The sequence below is a fragment of the Dipodomys spectabilis genome, unplaced genomic scaffold (assembly GCF_019054845.1).
Source record: "Dipodomys spectabilis isolate Male_0828 unplaced genomic scaffold, ASM1905484v1 ptg000329l, whole genome shotgun sequence".
Taxonomy (NCBI): domain Eukaryota; kingdom Metazoa; phylum Chordata; class Mammalia; order Rodentia; family Heteromyidae; genus Dipodomys; species Dipodomys spectabilis.
The window spans coordinates 5,041,183-5,059,675 of NW_024871006.1; the positions used below are offsets into that span (position 1 = coordinate 5,041,183).

Below are 18,493 nucleotides of genomic sequence, written 5' to 3' on the forward strand. Positions count from 1 at the left end.
GCTAATGTAAACTGTTGATTCTGAGAAATCAGGATCTGTTAATGGGGAATCATCGGTTGTAATAAATGTGCCAATCTCATGGGGGCATGAAGATAATGAAGAGACAATGCATGTGTAGGAACATTATCATTTTCTTAGTTTGGTTGTGGACTTAAGCTAGTAAAAACATCAATGGCCTCCAGTGGACACTCAAGACTGCTCCTCAAGAGTGGAGCAGAGGGTAAGATGGAGACAGAAGCCAAGCTGCCATCTTGGGCCAAACTAAGCTGGCTGACTTAGAAAGCTCTAAGCTCTCATGACTTAGAAAGCTCTAAGCTCTCATCCATGAGAAGTTCAGCTATGGATGGAGCAAGGGCGGGGGAAGACAGTGACCCCTGCAGGCTGCTCTGACTTCAACAGAGGCCAGCTGTCAGTGCCTGCTCACCAATATTATATGCACAGTAGCGGATGTTGGGCGAGATTTCCTCCACGCGCTGGTTATAGAGCACAGCCTGCTCCTCTGTGAAAGCACTGGCCAGCTTCTCGTAGATGGTCCTGTGAACAAACAGAGGGCAGCCTTTACAGTCGTCTTATTTTAAGAAAACACAGCCAGGTGCTAGTGGCTCACGCCTATAATCCCAGAGGAGACTGAGATCTGAGGATCACGGTTCGAAGCCAACCCAGGCAGAAAAGTCCTAGTGAGACTCTATTTGGTGGGTTGCGGGGCTTGAACTCAGGGCCTGGGAGCTGTCCCTGAGCTTTTGCACTCAGTACTAGCATTCTACCACTTTGAGCCACAGCGCTACTTCTGGTTTTCTGATGGTTAATTGGAGATAAGAGTCTCACAGACTTAACCTGCCTAGGCTGGCTTTGAACCACAATCTTCCGATTTCAACCTCTTATCTCCAATGAAGATGATCTCCAATTAATCTCTCAAAAACGGCAGCAGAGCTGTGGCTTAAAGTGGTAGAGCACTAGTCTTGAGCGAAAGAGCTCAGGGACAGCACTCACACCTTGAGTTCAAGCCCCATGACCAACTCCCCACCTCCAAAAAAATTCATTCACAAGAACTATGTGGTGTCAGATGCTAGTGGACCACGCCTGTAATCCTAGCTACTCAGAAGGCTGAGATCTGAGGATGGAAGTTCAAAGCCAGCCCTGGAAGAAAAGTCTACGTGAGACTTGTTTTTTTTTTTTTGCCGGTCGTGAACCTGAACTCTGGGCCTAGGCGCTGTCCCTCAGCTCTTCAGCTCAAGGCGAGCGCTCTACCACTTGAGCCACAGCGCCACTTCCGGCTTTTTCTGTTTATGTGGTGCTGAGGAATCGAACCCAGGGCCTCGGGCATGCAAGGCAAGCACTCTACCACTGAGCCACCTTCCCAGCCCTACGTGAGACTCTTATCTCAAGTTAATCACTCAAAAACTGGAAGTGGCATTGTGACTCTAAGTGGTAGAGCACTAGCCTTGAGCAAAAGAGCTTAAGGAACGTGCAGAGGCCCTGAGTTCAAGCCCCACAACAAAAAAAAAAGTGACTACAAACAAATCCAGTCCTCCAAAGCTCTGGTATCAACAGTCAGAATGGCGTGTTCTAAGGATAAAAATGAATAATCAACATTTCTAGAGGGGGATATAAAAAACATACTCATAAGCAAATAAGCTATTAAGAGCCTACAGCATAAATATGCCTACCTAGAATGAAAATGGCCACGGCCCCTGAACAAGAGGACTTACTTGCATTTGTTAAAAGCTTCAATGGCAGCTTTCCATTCTTGATGTTCAAAGCGCAGCATTCCTGAGAGGTAAGCTGTGTAAGCCTGTAAGAGAGTGGAATGACAACAACCAGAGCACTAGAATCATCTTCCTCTAAGGTTCCTGACTCAGTCAGCGAGAGTGCAAAGGTGAGCCAAACACTGGTGGCTCATACCTGTAATCCTAGCTACTCAGGAGGCTGAGATCTGAGGATCTCAGTTCAAAGCCAGCCCAGGCAGGAAAGTCCGGGAGAAAAGCACCAGAAAATGGGAAATGGTGCTATGGCTCAAGTGGTAGCATTCTCACCTTGAGCTGAGGGACAGCACCCAGGCCCAGAGCTCAAGTCCCATGACCGACCAAAAAAAAAGAAGCTGAGACCTGAAGATAGCAGTTCAAAGCCAGCTTGGAAGCCAGCAGGGAAGTCTAAGAGACTTATCTCCAATTAGTTACCAAAAATCTGGGAGTGGAGCTGTAGCTTAAGGTACCCAGGCCCTGAGTGAGGCACAGTAAAGGCACAAAAATGAGTACTAAGCCAGAGATACTGTGGTTCAGTGTTAAGAATACCTGCCCAGAAAGCCCTAGGCTCCGAGTGTAAACCTCAGAACTGGAAAGAAAAACAGAAAAAGCAAGTGTGCAGACATATTTGGGAGGCAGGGCAGAGGTAGATATCAAAGTCCACAGCCAGCATGGGGTACATAGTGAGTTCAAGGCCAGCATGAGCTACAAGAAACCGTATCTCAAGAAACAACAAACAAATCAAAAAAAAGCTCTATTTCAGTTGAGATTATCAGCATTACCAGCATGTCCAGGTGTATTCAACTATTTTTTTCCCCCCAGTCTTGGGGCTTGAAGTCATGACCTGGGAGCTGTCCCTGAACTCTTTTGCTACAGGTTGGCGCGCTATCACTTGAGTCACATCACCACTTCTAGTTTTCTGATGGTTAATTGGAGTTCAGAGTCTCACAGACTTTCCTGCCTGGGCTGGCTTTGAACCGAGATCCTCATATCTCAGCCTCCTGAGTAGCTAGGATTACAAGCGTGAGCCACCAGTGCCCAGTTTTTCATTTCTCCTTTTAAAAGCACCATCAGGGCTGGGGTAAGCTCAGTAGCAAAGCACTTGCTTAGCATGAGAGGCCCTGGGGTAGGGGTGGGGAGGGAAGGTGGCTCAGTGGTAGAATGCTTGCCTTGCATGAATGAGGCCTTGGGTGCAATTTCTCAGCACCACATAAGCAGAAAAAGCCAGAAGTGGCACAGTAGCTCAAGTGGTAGAGTGCTAGCCTTGAGCTGAAGAGCTGAGGGACAGCACCCAGGCCCAGAGTTCAGGTCCCACAACTGACAAAAACAAAACAATAACAAAAAAGAGGCCCTGGGTTCCATTCCCAACACCAGGAAAATAAGAAAAAAAGAACAGGGGGCTGGGAAGTTGGCTCAGTGGTAGAGTGCTTGCCTTGCATGCCTGAGGCCTGGGTTCGATTCCTCAGCACCACATAAGAAAAAAAGCCAGAAGTGGCGCTGTAGCTCAAGTGGTAGAGCACTAGTCTTGAGCTGAAGAGCTGAGGGACAGCGCCCAGGCCTAGAGTTCAGGCCCCACAACCGGACCCAAAAACAAAGAAAAAAAGGACAGAAAGTTTTTCCTCTTTCACTATCAATTAACAGTGAAAGAAGCTCTTCTGTTTAACTATAGTTCTGTTTAAATTTTTGAAGTCACTAATTTGCATAACAAGGCAAAGCTAGATGTGAAGACATTAACCTGAGCCTCTAACTTGGTCTTGGCATCCACACGATTGCTCTCACACAAGCGTTCTAATTCTTCTGCATGCTTCACGGCTTTACGAAGGCGAGAGAGCAAGTGAAACCGTTTTCGAGGTTCAGTGTTGGCTTCCTGTTTGAGCTGCATGGCGTAGCTCCAGGCTCTTTCAGCATCCATCAGGACCAGCAGCAAATATCTAGACGAGACAGAGATGGGAGACTGAACAACAAGGACCAGGAAGGAGCATTAGATCCCTGTGCATTCTCTAAGACACAATCTCCTGCCTCTTGGCTTTTTTCTCCACCATCCCTTCCCTCCAGGGTCCCCCTTCTCAGTATTAGTCATAAACCAGCTTCTCCTATCCCAACCTCGCTCCACCTCAGTCTTCTAGTTATCTACTGGACACGTTGAAAAAGCCTCTACCATGCGAGGCATGGTAGCTCATGCCTGTAATCCTAGCACTCAGGATGTGGAAGCAGGAAGATTTTGTTTTTATTTTGTGCCAGTCTGGGGCTTGAACTCAGGGTCTGGGCACTGTCCCTGAGCTTTTATGCTCAAGACTAGCGCACTACCACTTTAGAGATACAATTCCATTTCTAGCTTTTTTTTGGTAGCTAATTGGAGATAAGAGTCTTTATACACTTGCCATCCAAGCTTCTTTTAACTGTGATCCTCAGATCTCAGCCTCCTGAGTACCTAGGATTACAAGTATAAGCCATCAGTGCCTCACCATGAAACAGGATTTTGCCAGGCACAGTGGCTCACGCCTGTAATCTTAGCTACTCAGGAGGCTGATATCTGAGGATTACGTCAAAGCCAGTCCAGGAAGGAACATCCAATAAACCACCAGAAAACCGGAAATGGCATTGTGGCTAAAGTGGTAATGCTCTCCTTGAGCTGAAGAGCTGAGGGACAGCGCTGAGGCCCAGAGTTCAAGCCTCGTGACCGACAAAGAAAAAAGAAACAGTACAAGATCAATTTGGGCTATTTAGCAAGACTTTGCTTCTAGAAAGAAGGAAAGAGGAAGGGAGGGGAAGAAACACAGATGAAGATGCAATGTTGCACGGTTTTAAGATGGGGTGCTGGTGGCTTACATTTGTAATCCTAGCTACTAAAGAGGCTGAAATCTGGGGATCTCAGTTCAAAGCCAGTCCAGGCTGAAAAGTCTGTGAGGCTCTTATCTCCAGTTAACCATAAAAAAGCCAGAAGTGAAGCTGTGGCTCAAGTAGTAGAGTACCAGTCTTGAGTGAAAAAACCTAAGGGAGAAAGCCTGGGTCCTGAGTTCAAGCCCTAGTACTAAAGCAAAACAAAACAAAAAAGAATTGTGGGCTTTGTAGGCAGCCACAGTCTGTCATAACCACTCTGCTATTTTAACCCAAAAGTAGCTATAAACAAAAATTAAATGAATGGGCATGGATGGCTCTGTCCCAATAAATTTTTTTTGGGGGGGAGCCAGTATTCGAGCTTGAACTCAGGACTGGACACTGAGCCTCTTTGAGCTCAAGGCTGAGTGTTCTACCACTTGAGCCACAGTGCCACTTCTGGCTTTTTCTGTGAATGTGGTACTGAGGAATCAAACCCAGGGCTTCATGCATAGTATGTAAGCATTCTACCACTAAGCCACATTCCCAGCCCCTAATAAAATCTTTATTTATGCAAGAAGGTAGCTGGAAGCTGGTGGCTCACACCTGTAATCTTAGCTCTTCAAGAGGCTGAGATCTGAAGATCATGATTAGAAGCCAGACAGGGCAAGAAAGTCTGTGAGACTTCTATCTCCAATGAACTACTCAGTAAAAGTCAGAAGCAGTGTTATGGCTCAAGTAGTAGAGTACCAGTCTTGTGCACAAAGAGACTCAGAGACGGTGCGCAGGACAAGTTCAAGCCCCACAACTGAAAAGAAAATTAAAACAAGTAGGTGACAGGAAGACAATCTGGTCCAAACTGAAGATAAACCTTCAGCAAATGTTAAGAACTAGTATATTCAGCAGAAAATAGAATGAACCCTTAAATACTTCTGTAATAATTTACACAAAACCAGATTTCACTGTAAACAGACACTGAAATTTACATTTACTTTACCTAATAACTGGTTAGACTCCAGTCACTAATTTTGGTTTTTGTCCATTGTAGGGCTTTAACTTAGGGCCTGGGTGCTGTCGCTGAGCTTTTCCACTCCAGGCGAGCGCTTTACCACTTTGAGCCACATAGCCATTTCCCGTTTTTGAGTGGTTCATTGGCGATGAGAGTCTCATGGACTTTCCTGACTTTCCTGGCTCCAAACTACAATCCTTAGATCTCAGCCTCCTGAGTAGCTAGGATTCCAGGCATGAGCCACTGGTGCCTAGTCAGTCACTAACTTTTAACATTTACTATCCCAACATAGTTCTCCAAGAAGGTAGTGAACCTCCTGAGCCTCTATAACACAGGAAAAGTAAAAAGCACTCACCCATAGAGCTGCTAAGACAGTCACATGGGGTAAGTTTGACATAATGTCCTGCTCATTCTAGCTGTTCAATAAATGTGCTAGCAAGATGGACTTGGCTCAATGCACTGAGCAGTTAATACCTATTATCAGTCAGAAGATCTTCAGTTACTTTTTTCCCTGTGAATTTGTGTCTGTTCCCCATTTTAAAGTTGAGTGTTTTCCGGAGACGTCTTTGCCTACGGGAACAGTAGCCCCTGCAATAAAATACAAACAAAACCCAGTCAGACAAGCTACTAGAGTAGCACAGGTAGGAGATTGTATGAAGGTCAGAGGTTGCAGGACTCTATGTGACATAACTGGCAAACATTTACTGAAAAATAAAGCATGCGAGGCAAAGGCTGGGTGCCAGTGGCCCACACCTATAATACTAGATAGTCAAGAGCTAAGATCAGCAGATTGCAGTTCAACACCAGCCTGGGAAGGAAAGTCAGTCAGTGTGATTTTTTTTTTGGTTGGTCATGGGGCCTAAACTCTGGGCCTGGGCGCTGTCCCTCAGCTCTTCAGCTCAAGGCTAGTGTTCTACCACTTGAGCCACAGCACCACTTCTAGCTTTTTCTGCTTATGTGGTACTAAGAAATCAAACCCAGGGCCTCATGCATACAAGGCAAGCACTCTACCATTGAGCCATCTTCCCAGCCCCAGTGAGACTTATCTCCAGTTAACTTCCCAAAAAACCCTGGAAGCTTTAGCTCAAGTTGTAGAGCTATAGCCTTTAGCCAAAGAAGCAAAGGACAGCACCCAGATCCAGAGTTCAAACCTCAGGAGTGACACAAACAAACAAGGAAGGCAAAAAATGGTTGGGGGCATGCTGCCTAGCAAGCAGAGGACCTGAATTCAAGCCCTGTACTGCCAAAAAAATATTATTTTTACAGTAAACAAGGAATGCATTACTAGTAATCTTTGCCCAAAGAGTTAGCTACCAGATTTATAGTAGACAGGACTCTAGAGTGCAGTTCAACTTTTGATGCCAAAACAAGGAAAAAGGAGCTGAGTACTCGCTTTCTACTACTTGAGCCACACATCTTCTTCCATTTGTTTTTTCCTTATGTTCTTCCTTTTATTATTATTACTATTATTTTGCACTGTCCTGGTGGTTAAGCTCAGGGCTTGGGATCTGTACCTGAGCTTTTCTGCTCAAGGCTAGTACTAACACTGAGTCACAACTCCATTTCTAGCATTTTGGTGGTTAATTGGAGAGAAGAGTTTCACAAGCTTTTCTGTCCAGGCTGGCTTCAAACTTAGATCCTCAGATCTCAGCCTCCTGCACAGCTAGGATTACAGACATGAGCATACCAATACTCAGCATTGTTGGATTAATCCACTGTTTTTTGTTTTTTTTTTTTGTTGTTGTTGTTTTGCTTTGAGCAAAAAAAATGCCAACTGAGAATGTGAGGCCCTGAGTTCAAGCCCCATCATCAGCACACACACACACACACACACACACACACACACACACACACATACACACACACACACACACATACACACACACGGCACACGGTGGGGGGGTAGGAAGGTGGCTCAGCGGTAGAGTGCTTGCTTTGCATACCTGGGGCCCTCAGCACCACATAAGCAGAAAAAGCTGGAAGTGGCACTGTGGCTCAAGTGGTAGAGCATTAGCCTTGAGCTGAAGGACAGCGCCCAAGCCCAGAGTTCAGGCCCCACGACTGACAAAAAAATTTAAAGAAAAAAAACCGGAGGAAGTAGAAAGTTGAGTGTTATGATGACTGGATTTATGAGCTTCACTGAACTGTCATCTCTACATTTGTGTCTGAAAATTTCCTTAATAACTGAAAAGCCAGCATAGGAATGCCCTGCTTAACACTCTCTCATGGCTTTCCATGACATACTCCAGCACCTGAACTCGTTACCCTGGCCTGCTGAGCCCTATATATCCTGGTCTGCCTGCTCTTCCCACTTAATCTCAGACTATGCCCATCTCGCTCAATCTGCATGGGCCAGATACAACAGAAAAAACAGGGTTTTAGCAAAGTAAACCTAGTGTGAAAATCCCACCATGACCTTCATGGATGGTATCCATGATACTAACCTGTACCTCTGAAAGTCTCCATGCCGTAAGCCATGCTGCTGCTGGGATTCCTTAATAATCTGAAGAACTAGAGCCAAGATTAAGGAAAAACTTTATAATGGCAAGAACCTGAATAAATCAAAACCTGTACTGTTAAGTCTGTTTTTGTGACAAACCTCAGCACTTTAAATATTTGTGAAATATTTGTACCCATTTTAAATAGTATCTTGTCATAATATAAGGCTAAGTTCGTAGAAAAGCTAATTCCTTAACCTGTTAATATGATCAAACTTAAAAGGGAAGTTACTGCCACTGGGGAATTGCTGAACCCCAGCAGTTTTTTGTGGTTGTTGTTGTTGTTTTTAAAGGCAGAGAGCTGGGTGCTAGTGGCTCATACCTGTAATCCTAGCTACTCAGGAGGCTGAGATCTGAGGATCATGGTTCAAAGCCAGCCCAGACAGGAAAGCCTGTGAGACTCTTATCTCCAATAAAGTACAGAAAACGAGAAGTGGCACTGTGGCTCAAGTGGTAGAGCTCTTGCCTTAAGCTGAAGAGCTGAGGGACAGTGCCCAGGCCCAGAGTTCAAGCCCCATGAATGACAGAAGAAAAAAAAAAGGCAGATACTAAATGCTGGCTGTAACTATAGTGGCTTCCATCCATTTCTACTTGTATTACCCATTTTATTATTCACACAGATTCAGATTAGAAGTAACATCTCCTAAACTTCTCTTGCTAAATCTCACTTTCCTTAACAGCTGCAATGCTTCCAGGGAATCTCATTAGCACATATCAACAAAAATAGGCTGCAGTTACCATAAAAATGTTAGAAGTTTTAGGCAGACTCATGTCTGAAATCCTAACTACTTTAGAGGCAGAGATCAGGAGGACTGTGGCTGGAACAAAAGGTTCAAGAGACACCTTCTCAAACAATCAAAGCTGGGTATTGTGGTACAGAGCTATCATTTCAGTTACTCAGGAAGTGGAAATGAAAGGACCACAGTTCTTTCAGGTCAGGCTGAGAACAAATGTGAGACCCTATCTTAAAAACAAAGCTAGGTACCACTGGCTCACATCTGTAATCCTGACTATTCAGGAGGCTGGGGTCCTAAGGATCAAGATTCCAAAAATCCATGAGACTCCATCTCCAAAATAATCACCAAAGGTAAAGTGGCAGCTGAGCAAGCACAAAGTCCTGAGTTTAAGCCACAGTCCTGCAAAAAAAAAAAAAAAAAATCATCACTGCAAATAGGGCTAGGGTCACGGCTAGAGTGTTAAAGACTGAGTTTAACCCACAGTTCCGAGGGGGAAAATAGGAGGAGATGAGGTTCAATGTCAGCTAACATTCTATAATCCTGATTCAGGAGGTTGAGATTTGAGGACTGAGGTTCAAAGCCAGCCTAGACAGTCAAATACAAGAGACTCCTATCTCCAATTAACCACTAAAATGCCAGAAGTGGAATTGTGGCTCAAGTGGTAGACATCAGCCTTGGGAGAAAAGAAAGAAAGAAAGCCAGGAGACAGAGCAGAAGCCCAGAGTTTTCAAGTCCATTTACCAAAATAAACATTTTTTAAAGGTATAAACTAGACGGAAGTAGTAGCAGCGCAGGCACTCAGGAAGTAGGGGCAGGAGGATTACACCGGAAGGCCAGGGTGGGCTACATGATTAGACCTTGTCTCAGGAAACAACAACAAAAACCAACCAAAAGAAAAGAAGAGAAAAAAAAGCTCAGGAAACTAGTGATATATGCATACAACTGACATCCACACTAAGGAAAACTGGAAACCAATTCCCTCGTGGGTCTTGTGAAGACTCCAAGACAAAAAATGCCTACAGACCCCTGTTAAAATGAAAACGCCACCCCATAGGAACAGGCCAGAAACTTGACTGGACAGGGCCAGCACTTTCCCTCGCAGCGGCCAGCCTTCACCTCTACTTCCAAAGCACCAAGCGGTGATTTTTTTTTTTATTAAACAAACAAGGCCAAGTCTATGACAGCTGTCGGGCAAGACTCTCAAAGAGCCAAAAAACGAAACTAAACACCCCCCAAGACGACAGTTTCCCCGGCCCAGTTGGGAGCTGAGCGGGGTGGGCACGAGGTCAGGCCCAGCCCCAGCCCTCCGACGGGACCCACCGGGGAACCGTGGGGCGGCCGCAGACGCCTGCCCAGCGCCGCCTGGAAGAGGCGGCGGGCCCTCCCGCAGCCCGGCCTGCGGGCGACCCCCCCCGCCGGCCCAGAGACGGACTCCCGGCCTCCGAGGGCCCAAAGGGACGGGCAGGAGAAAGCGCGCCCGCGGGGACCCGCGCCGGGCCCGCCCGCCGAGCGACACGTCGTCACTGCGACCCAGGCCGAGACTCCAGGATACTCTCCAAACTCAGGCTGTCTCCGAGCTCCTTGTTTGCCTTCGATCCGGCCGAAGGGCGTTCGTTCTCTTTATTTTCCTCTCCTCCGCGCCCACCGCCACTACCGCCGCCACCGGCGCCGCCGCCACCGCCACCGCCGCCGCCGCCGCCGCCGCCACCCGGGACTTGCTTCTCAGCCGCCATCTTGCCCCTGCGCCGCAGAGCAGGACGGGAAAGAAAAGGCGAGATGGCCAGGGGAGGGAGAGAGCGGGACCTTCCAGGAGGGGCTGATGGGATTTGGGAGGACTGGGCGGCTGACCGCGCCGTTCCGCAGCCTGTACCCATTTGTCGGAGCGCGCGTGCGCGTCTAGGTGGCCTGGTCCGTAGCCGGCGAGGCTGTGATCCCACCTCCTGTCCATCCAGGTCGTGAGAACGTGCAGCTGGACGGCCGCCTCCTGTATCCCGGCACCAGGAATCAGCCCTGGTCCCGCACATCAGGGTGGGCATCCCCTCACTAAGAAGGCGGAGGCAGGAGGATCACGAGTTCGAGGCCAGCTCGGGATGTAGATGATAGATGTAAAACAAACTTGGCATTTTTATTTAATTGCTGTTGTTCTTATAAAGGTGATGTACAGAGGGGTTACGCTTACATAAGTCAGGTAAAGAGTACATTTCTTTTTATTTTTTTTTGTCGGTGGTAGGGCTTGAACTCTGGGCCTGGGCACTGTCCCTCAGCTCTTCAGCTCAAGGCGAGCGCTCTACCACTTGAGCCACAGCGCCACTTCCGGCTTTCTGGTGGTTTATTGGAGATAGGAGTCTCACGGTCTCTCCTGCCCAGGCTGGCTTTGAACCGCGATCCTCAGATCTCAGCCTCCCGAGTAGCTAGGATGACAGGCGTGAGCCACCAGCGCCCAGCTAAGAGTACGTTTCTTTTTAATCTTATTTATTTTAGTCAGTCAGGAGGCTTGAACGCTGGGCCTGGGCACTGTCCCTGAACTGTTGCAGAGTACACTTCTTTTTTGGACAAGGCCACTCTTTCCCTCACTTTTTTTCCCCCTTCAGTTTTTCTCTCCTGCCCCCACCCACAAGTTGTGTAGCTCATTTTCAACATAGTATTTGTTTACTCTTTGTCCCTCCATTTCTGGGGGGTGGAGGGTGGGGGTGCCCTCCCTAATCAGATAAAGGGACAAAGTCAAAAAGAAGAGAGGAAAAAACAAAGAAAAGAAAAACAACTCGTTTCCATTTCCTGGAATTCATCTTGGTAAATATTTTATGTACTCAGATGCACATAAGCATTGTACTTTTGTGTCCCCCTCCTTTTTTTTTCTTTTTTTTTTTTCTGTCAGTCATGGGGCTTGAACTCTGGGCTTGGGTGCTGTCCCTCAACTCTTCAGCTCAAGGCAAGCACTCTACCACTTGAGCCACAGTGCCACTTCCAGTTTTCAAGTGGTTCATTGGAGATAAGAGTCTCATGGACTTTCCTGCCCGGGCTGGCTTTGAACCACGATCCTTAGATCTCAGCCTCCTGAGTGGCTCGGATTACAGGTGTGAGCCACTGGTGCCCAGCTTGTGCCACCAGTGCCCAGATTGTGTTCCTCTCCTGAGTGTCCTCCTTTGGTCTCACTGTGTGTGAATGTCCACAGTCCTGTATAATTTATCATGTTGCAGTGTATTTTAGGTCTAGCTTCCACGTATAACAGAAAATATGCACTGTTTGTGTCTCTGAGCTTGCCTTACCTCAGCAAAATTGTAGCAAACCTTTTGAAGTAAACCTCTAGCCTGTATTTTTTTTTGGGGGGGGGGTCCAGTTGTGGGGCTTGAACTCTGGGCCTGGGCACTGTCCCTCAGCTCTTCAGTACACACACACACACACACACACACACACACACACACACCCCTGGGCACTGTCCCTCAGCTCTTCAGTACACACACACACACACACACACACACACACACACACACACACACACACACACACACACACACACACACTCGGACCCAAACAGGACATGAGAAGCTGAAGCAGAATTTACATTGCAGCAATAAAAGGTGGGGATTTCCCGACTCCAGGAACTTCAGGACCAGCTGAAGTACATAAAGACCTTGGCCAAAGAAGTTCGACAAGATAGGATAAAAGTACGTAAGAGAGGGTCCGCCTCCTAAGCTATTTATATATTTATTTGTGTGGGGGGGGGGGGGAGGGGGGCTGTATTGATTTTAGGACTTGAACTCAGACCTGAGCACTGTCCCTTAGATTTTTCACTCAAAGCTGACTCTACTACTTGAGTCTCACAGACTTTCCTGCCAGGCTGGCTTCAAACTAAAATACTCAGACTTCTGCTTCCTGAGTAGCTAGGACTACAGGCATGAGCCTCCAGCATCCAGCTCCTTGGCTTTTTAGAGTGAATCTTAGCACTTGCAATTTATGCTTTGATGGATCAGTCCCTCCCCATGTGCTGTTGAATCATTGGTTCCTTACTGTCCTACCAGGCAGAAAGTGTGCCCACCACCATTATGTCCATTTCCTGTATCTAGAAATGGATACTCAAGCTGGGCACCCACGGCTCATGCCTGTAATCCTAGGTACAAAGGAGGCTGAGATCTGAGGATTGCGGTTCAAAGCCAGCCCGGAAAGGAAAGTCTGTGAGACTCTTTTTTTTTGTTTGTTTGTTTTTTGGGTCAGGTCGTGGGGCCTGAACTCTGGGCCTGGGCACTGTCCCTCAGCTCTTCAGCTCAAGGCTAGCGCTCTACCACTTGAGCCACAGCGCCACTTCCGGCTTTTTTCTTTTTGCTTATGTGGTGCTGGGGAATCAAACCCAGGGCCTCATGCATGCAAGGCAAGTACTCTACCACTGAGCCACCTCCCCAAGCCCCTTAACACCTACTTTAACCTAAGCACCATCCCGAAAAAAATGCTGCAGGTGCATGGAATTTTGCTGTTTTGAATTCTCTGAAAGGATTTCCTTGTGTATGTGTGTGTGTGTGAGAAATCTGAATGGGGCAGAGGGAAAAAGATTTGATTCAAATTTAATGAACTGGATTTGGGCTTCATACCTGCCACTCCCTGAGAAGCAATATTCACTGGAGTGTGTGTGTGTGTTTACACGCACACGTGTGTGCATGCATGTGCACCAGTACTGGGGCTTAAAAATCAGGGTCTTGAACTCTTGCTTGGCTCTTTCACTAACAGCTGGTGCTCTACCACTTGAAACACACTTCTACTTCCTGTTTTTTGGTAGTTAATTGGAGATAAGAGCCTAATGGCCTTTGCTGCCTGGGCTGGCTTCAAACTGTGATTCTCGGATCCTGGCTTCCTAAGTAGTAGGATACAGGCATGAGCAACTGTCAACTGGCCTACTTACTAGATGTAATTAAGGGGAGACAGTAAAAGTAAGGAGTGAGAAGACACTAACGTCGTTATTCAGATGCATATTTTCTGGCTTATGTTTTAGTGTGTGTCTATAATCCCAACACTCATAGAGTGGAGGCAGGAAGATGGTGACTCCAGCCTGGGCTACATAGCAAAACTTGTCAAAAGAAGAAAGAAAAAGAAGCTAAGCACTGGTGGCTTACACTTATAATCCTAACTACTGAGATCTGAGGCTGAGATCTGAGGATTGCAGTTCAAAGCCAGCCCAGGCAAAGAAAGTCCATGAGACTCTTCAATTAGCCACCAGAAAACTGGAAGTGGCGCTGTGCTCAAATGGTAGAGCGCTTGCCCTGAGCTGAAGAGCTGAGAGACAGCACCCAGGCCCAGAGTTCAAGCTCCACAACCCACAAAAAAAAAAGGAAGGAAAGAGAAAGGAGGAAAAAGGAAATCTCTTCCTTCACACAGCTGTTATCTGGGATTCCTGTGAAACCTGCCATTCAGGCAACTAGAAGCAGGCAGAGACTTGGAGCACATGACCAGCAGTCCCACTTGCCAGTTTTGGGGAAAGCTGCATCAACACCCGCCCCCTTCCCCAGAACTCTGTAGGTATCTCCCGCTGGCTCTGGGAAGACCATGGTGCACAGCCAGGCTGCGGCCCAGCATCTCAGGATGTACCTTTCAGGCGCCAGCAACAGGACCAGATACTCCTGCAGGACAGACACCCTCTGCCACTCTTGGGTCTTCAGGCAAGTTAGTTCACCAGACGTAGATACTACAGCCCCAAGGTCACTTCAGCCAGAGCCAAGGAGCCAGCACAGCCTCAGGCTCTGCATGCAACACGAACTTCTCAGGCGGCCTGGGAGCAGGGATGGCCAGCCAGGCTAGTGGCGGGCTCAGCCAGCAACTCAAGGCAGTCCTGGTGCCCATGTTTTTGTGTTCATTTTCTTCGTGGGCACTTTGGACAACACACTACTGCTGGCTGTGCTAGTGCTGGGATGGAGGGACACTCAGGATGGGGACACCAAGAGAAGCAAAGGAATGGGGCAGTGTGACACAAGTGGGCACAAGGAGAAGTACGAAGTACTAAGAACAGACCACACTGGGGTTGCTCAAGTAGATCCTTCCTAGGGCCTAAGGCCAAAGAATTTGGCTCTCCAGCACCTCCTGCATCTGACAGAAGTAGCATTTCTCCACGCCAGGCTGGTACTAGAGAAACTGCTGTGCCCATTTTCACTGAAGAGCTCTAGTTCGTTAATAACTCAGCTCAGAGTAGCCAGCTGGTAATGGTTTGCGTGAAGTGAACTGCTTCTTAGCTTGCTGGCTTGGGTCCTGACTGTGAAACTTGGGTCTTCCTGGAAAATCCATGCCCGAGTCAAGCATCTCCAACTCAGACCAGGCCTGCCCTACCACCCCTGCCCCCAGGTCAAGGAACATGTGCTGTGGCTCCCCATCCCTAGCCAGGGGCCAGAGAGGAGCCTTCTAGAGCATTCAGGACTCAGGTGGAGCTTGGAAAGACACCAGGATGGATCCTGGGGTCGGGTGTGATTTAGGTTTACTGCACTATCTCCAGTGTGCTGGTACTGGGCCCTAAACTCGGGGCCTGGGTGCTGTCCCTTAGCTTTTTCCAACTCAAGGTTGCTACTTTACCACTCGAGCTATCCCTCCATTTCTGGATATTTTTGCTGCCCAGGCTGTCTCTGAGCCATGATCAAGACCAGGGATCTTATCTCAAGACCCCCCTACACTCCTTCCCCATCTCAAGCCCAGAGCTTCTCAGTGAGTTCCTCCTCCTAGCTGCCACTGCTGTGGTACTCTCATTCTAGCCAGAACCCAGGGGCTAGGCAGGGCTGGTGACACCTTTCCCACAGCTCAGAGTGGCGTGGAAGGCCCAAGCAGGACCAGGAGACCAGGATGTATGTGGGTGGGGTTTAGGCTGGCCTCAGTACAGAGGCCAGCTGCGACTCAATACCCTTCCACTTTCCCAGGGACCACAGTGACCAACTGCAGCTTCAGCACCATTAGTGCTGGGGAAAAGGGGGAAAAGACCAGGATGGTGCCTCCAGCACACATCTCACATGAAGTTCTGTCTTCTACCTTCGGGCTTAGGCTGCATCTCCTACTCTAACTGCAGCCCCTTTCCGGTTCTCTCTGCTGTAGCCTCAGTACCCTGGTCCAGGGCCACAGTTCCAATCATCACAGCTGCTCCACCATCACAAGATCCTGGTCACTTCCCAGGGGAGGAGATGAGAACCTGGGTCCAGCCTCAGAGCTGAGCTGTGTTGGCTGGGCCACTTACAAGCCAGAGGCTCAGGCAGCCGCAGCTTTGTTCCTCAAAGGGTAGCCACCCGATGAATATCCACAAACCCTTCAGGTGATGTCCCATGGTCTCCAGTACTTCAGGTGTGATGGCTTGTTAGAGGATGAGTCTATACCCATTTCCCTGCTATGAAACAACACAAAGTGCATTTATTTTTTCAGGGCAAACTTATCTCTGAATAATAAGGACCTTTCTTTAGCTGGAGACCATCTGAGATGCTGAAAAAAGGTCCGCCTGTGGTCCAAGTGGGTGCCCCAGAAGCCATCAGAGATCTGAATCATCTTTGGGCTCCAGTTCCTACTCACAAGAGATCTAGGGGCAGGGTTATCTTCCTAGTGCACCTTTCCCAGCCCTGGAGGTCCAGACGTGTGTGGTGAGAGGCTGTGCCTGTCGAGGGAATATGAAACTGGGTGCTATTGGCATACACTTGTAATCCTTGCTCCTCAGGAGGGAGAGATCAAAGATTGTGGTTCAGAGGCAGCCTTGGCAAGAAGAGTCTGTGACGCTTATCTCCAATGAACCAGCAAAAAGCTAGAAGCATAGGTATGGATCAAATAGTAGAGCACCAGCCTTGAGTGGTGGGGGGGAGAACTCAAGTGAGACTGCAAGGCTCTGAGTGCAAACCCTAGTACTAAAACACACACACACACACACACAGAGGGAATATGTAGTTCATGCTTTGAAAACTCAGGCTTTACATAGCATCTAGTGCCCTGCTTCCAGGTGATGAGTCAAAACGGAGAGAAGATAGAGGCTGATGGAGGGCACAGAGTGGAGGCTCTCCCTCCACACCCTGGCAAAGGCCTGACTTTTTTCTACAGTCCCCCCTGGTGCCTGGGTACTGGTGAGCTGCTGCTATTGGCTGATGGGGGGTGGTGGAGGGGAGGGAGCTGTGGACTTGTGAGAGGTACAGGGACAGGACAGCTCTACCTGGCCCATCTCTTTCCTCCGCCATCTGCTGCCGCCTGAGCCAGCCCAGCCAGGCCTCGTCTTGACACCCCCTTGTACTTGCAGTTTCCTTTAAAGCCAGGCTGCTGCAGCTCTTCTCCGCACCTGTGGAGAACAGGCTGCTGGCCCAAGGCAGCCTTGGACACAAGAGCAGCACTGGCTCAGGGCAAGAGGGGGTTGAGGGGGGTGAGGAGGACTCGAGGTCCCACCCTGAGGGTGGGCAGAGGTCAAGGCCCCTCTGAGGTGGTAAGGGTCGGTCTGGGCAGGGGAGCATGTGCCAGAGCAGAGCTGAGAGGCTGCATGCCCAAGCCCCGGCTGGGTGTGCTGGAAGCTGCCTTCCCATTGACTCTCCGGGCCCTGGGCTTACAGCCTGTTAGCGGGGAAGAAGCAGGTCTGTGTGGAGCAGCCGAGCCTCCCTAACAGCCCAGATGAGCTCTGGTCCCTGAAATAAGCTCACAAGGTCCTGAAGAGCTCCCCTACGAGGATGCTCACTCCCCTGGATGTGGCCGAGGTGAGCCAGACCCAAACTTTCCTAGCTGAGAATCCAAGGAAGGAATAGTATCATCTGATGATTCCTCCTCAGTAAGGGCATTTTGGAGAAGTCTCTCCACCCCTTGAACTCCCGGAAGAGGGAAGGGGTCAAGGAGGAGCTGGACTGAGGCTGCTGTCCACATCCTCGGGGCGGTGGCCAACATGGTATACAACAAGCTCATCTTCACTCGAGTCTGGACTTAGGAAGTGTGAGACCCGCCCCTGCTCGGGTTGCCCATCATGGCCGCATGCTTTAGAACATGGTGTGGTTCCCTACAACTGGAGTGAAGGCCAGAACAGGGTCTTCAGGGAGGAGGAGCACAGCTCTATCCTCTCTCCTTGGAGGGCTCCAAGCACCGTGCTGTCCCCTCTGTATGCACACCCATGGCGGGTGAGACAGACCCAACCCCCAAGGACCTGCCTCCAGAATTCAGACCTGTTCCCTATTATCACAAATAGATGGGGCCGACCCCATACACTGACCTCCCACTCCCCCCCCCCCCCCCCCCCCGCAACCTGCTCCTCCTCCCGCTACTGTGGTCTAGCCGTGGGCCAGGAGGTCCTTATGCCGGGGACCAGGGGCAGGTGCTTGAGCAGCTGGCCTCAGAATGTGGGTCAGAACTCCTCTTGCAGTGGACTGAACCCAGAAAGGAATGGAATCAGGGCACACCTACTCCCTGTCACCGACAGGTCTCTTGGGAGGCTTAAGACTATGGAAAACATACCCAATCCAGGAGAGCAGGGCAACTCTGTTTTTGTTTTGTTTTGTTTGTCAGTTATGGGGCTTGAATTTAGGACCTGGCCACTGTCCCTGAGCTTCTTTGCTCAAGACCAGTGCTTTACCATGTTGAGGCACAGCTCTACTTCTGGTTTTCTAGTGGGGTTCACTGGAGGTAAGAGTCTCATGGACTTTCTTGCCTAGGCTAGTTTAGAACCTCAATCCTCAGATTGCAGCGTCATAGGCTGGGAGTGTGGCTTAGTGGTAGAGTGCTTGC

At 48.8% G+C, this 18,493-nt stretch overlaps 1 protein-coding gene across 2 annotated transcripts in view; it reads right to left on the reverse strand.

Moving 5' to 3' along the window:
* Srp68 (signal recognition particle 68) overlaps positions 1 to 10,620 on the reverse strand; it is a 32,946-nt gene extending 22,326 nt beyond the window's left edge. Inside the window, exons 1-6 of one of the 2 annotated variants that reach the window (XM_042702717.1) lie at positions 10,356 to 10,620; positions 8,013 to 8,079; positions 6,043 to 6,156; positions 3,478 to 3,673; positions 1,710 to 1,792; positions 425 to 534 (exon numbers count right to left, since the gene is read on the reverse strand). In XM_042702717.1, coding sequence (XP_042558651.1) covers positions 425 to 534; positions 1,710 to 1,792; positions 3,478 to 3,673; positions 6,043 to 6,156; positions 8,013 to 8,079; positions 10,356 to 10,536 — 751 coding nt within the window. In that variant the 5' untranslated portion in view covers positions 10,537 to 10,620. The remainder of the gene's footprint in view (positions 1 to 424; positions 535 to 1,709; positions 1,793 to 3,477; positions 3,674 to 6,042; positions 6,157 to 8,012; positions 8,080 to 10,355) is intronic. The other variant, XM_042702718.1, reaches the window with a different exon arrangement.
* Positions 10,621 to 18,493: the final 7,873 nt, after the last annotated feature.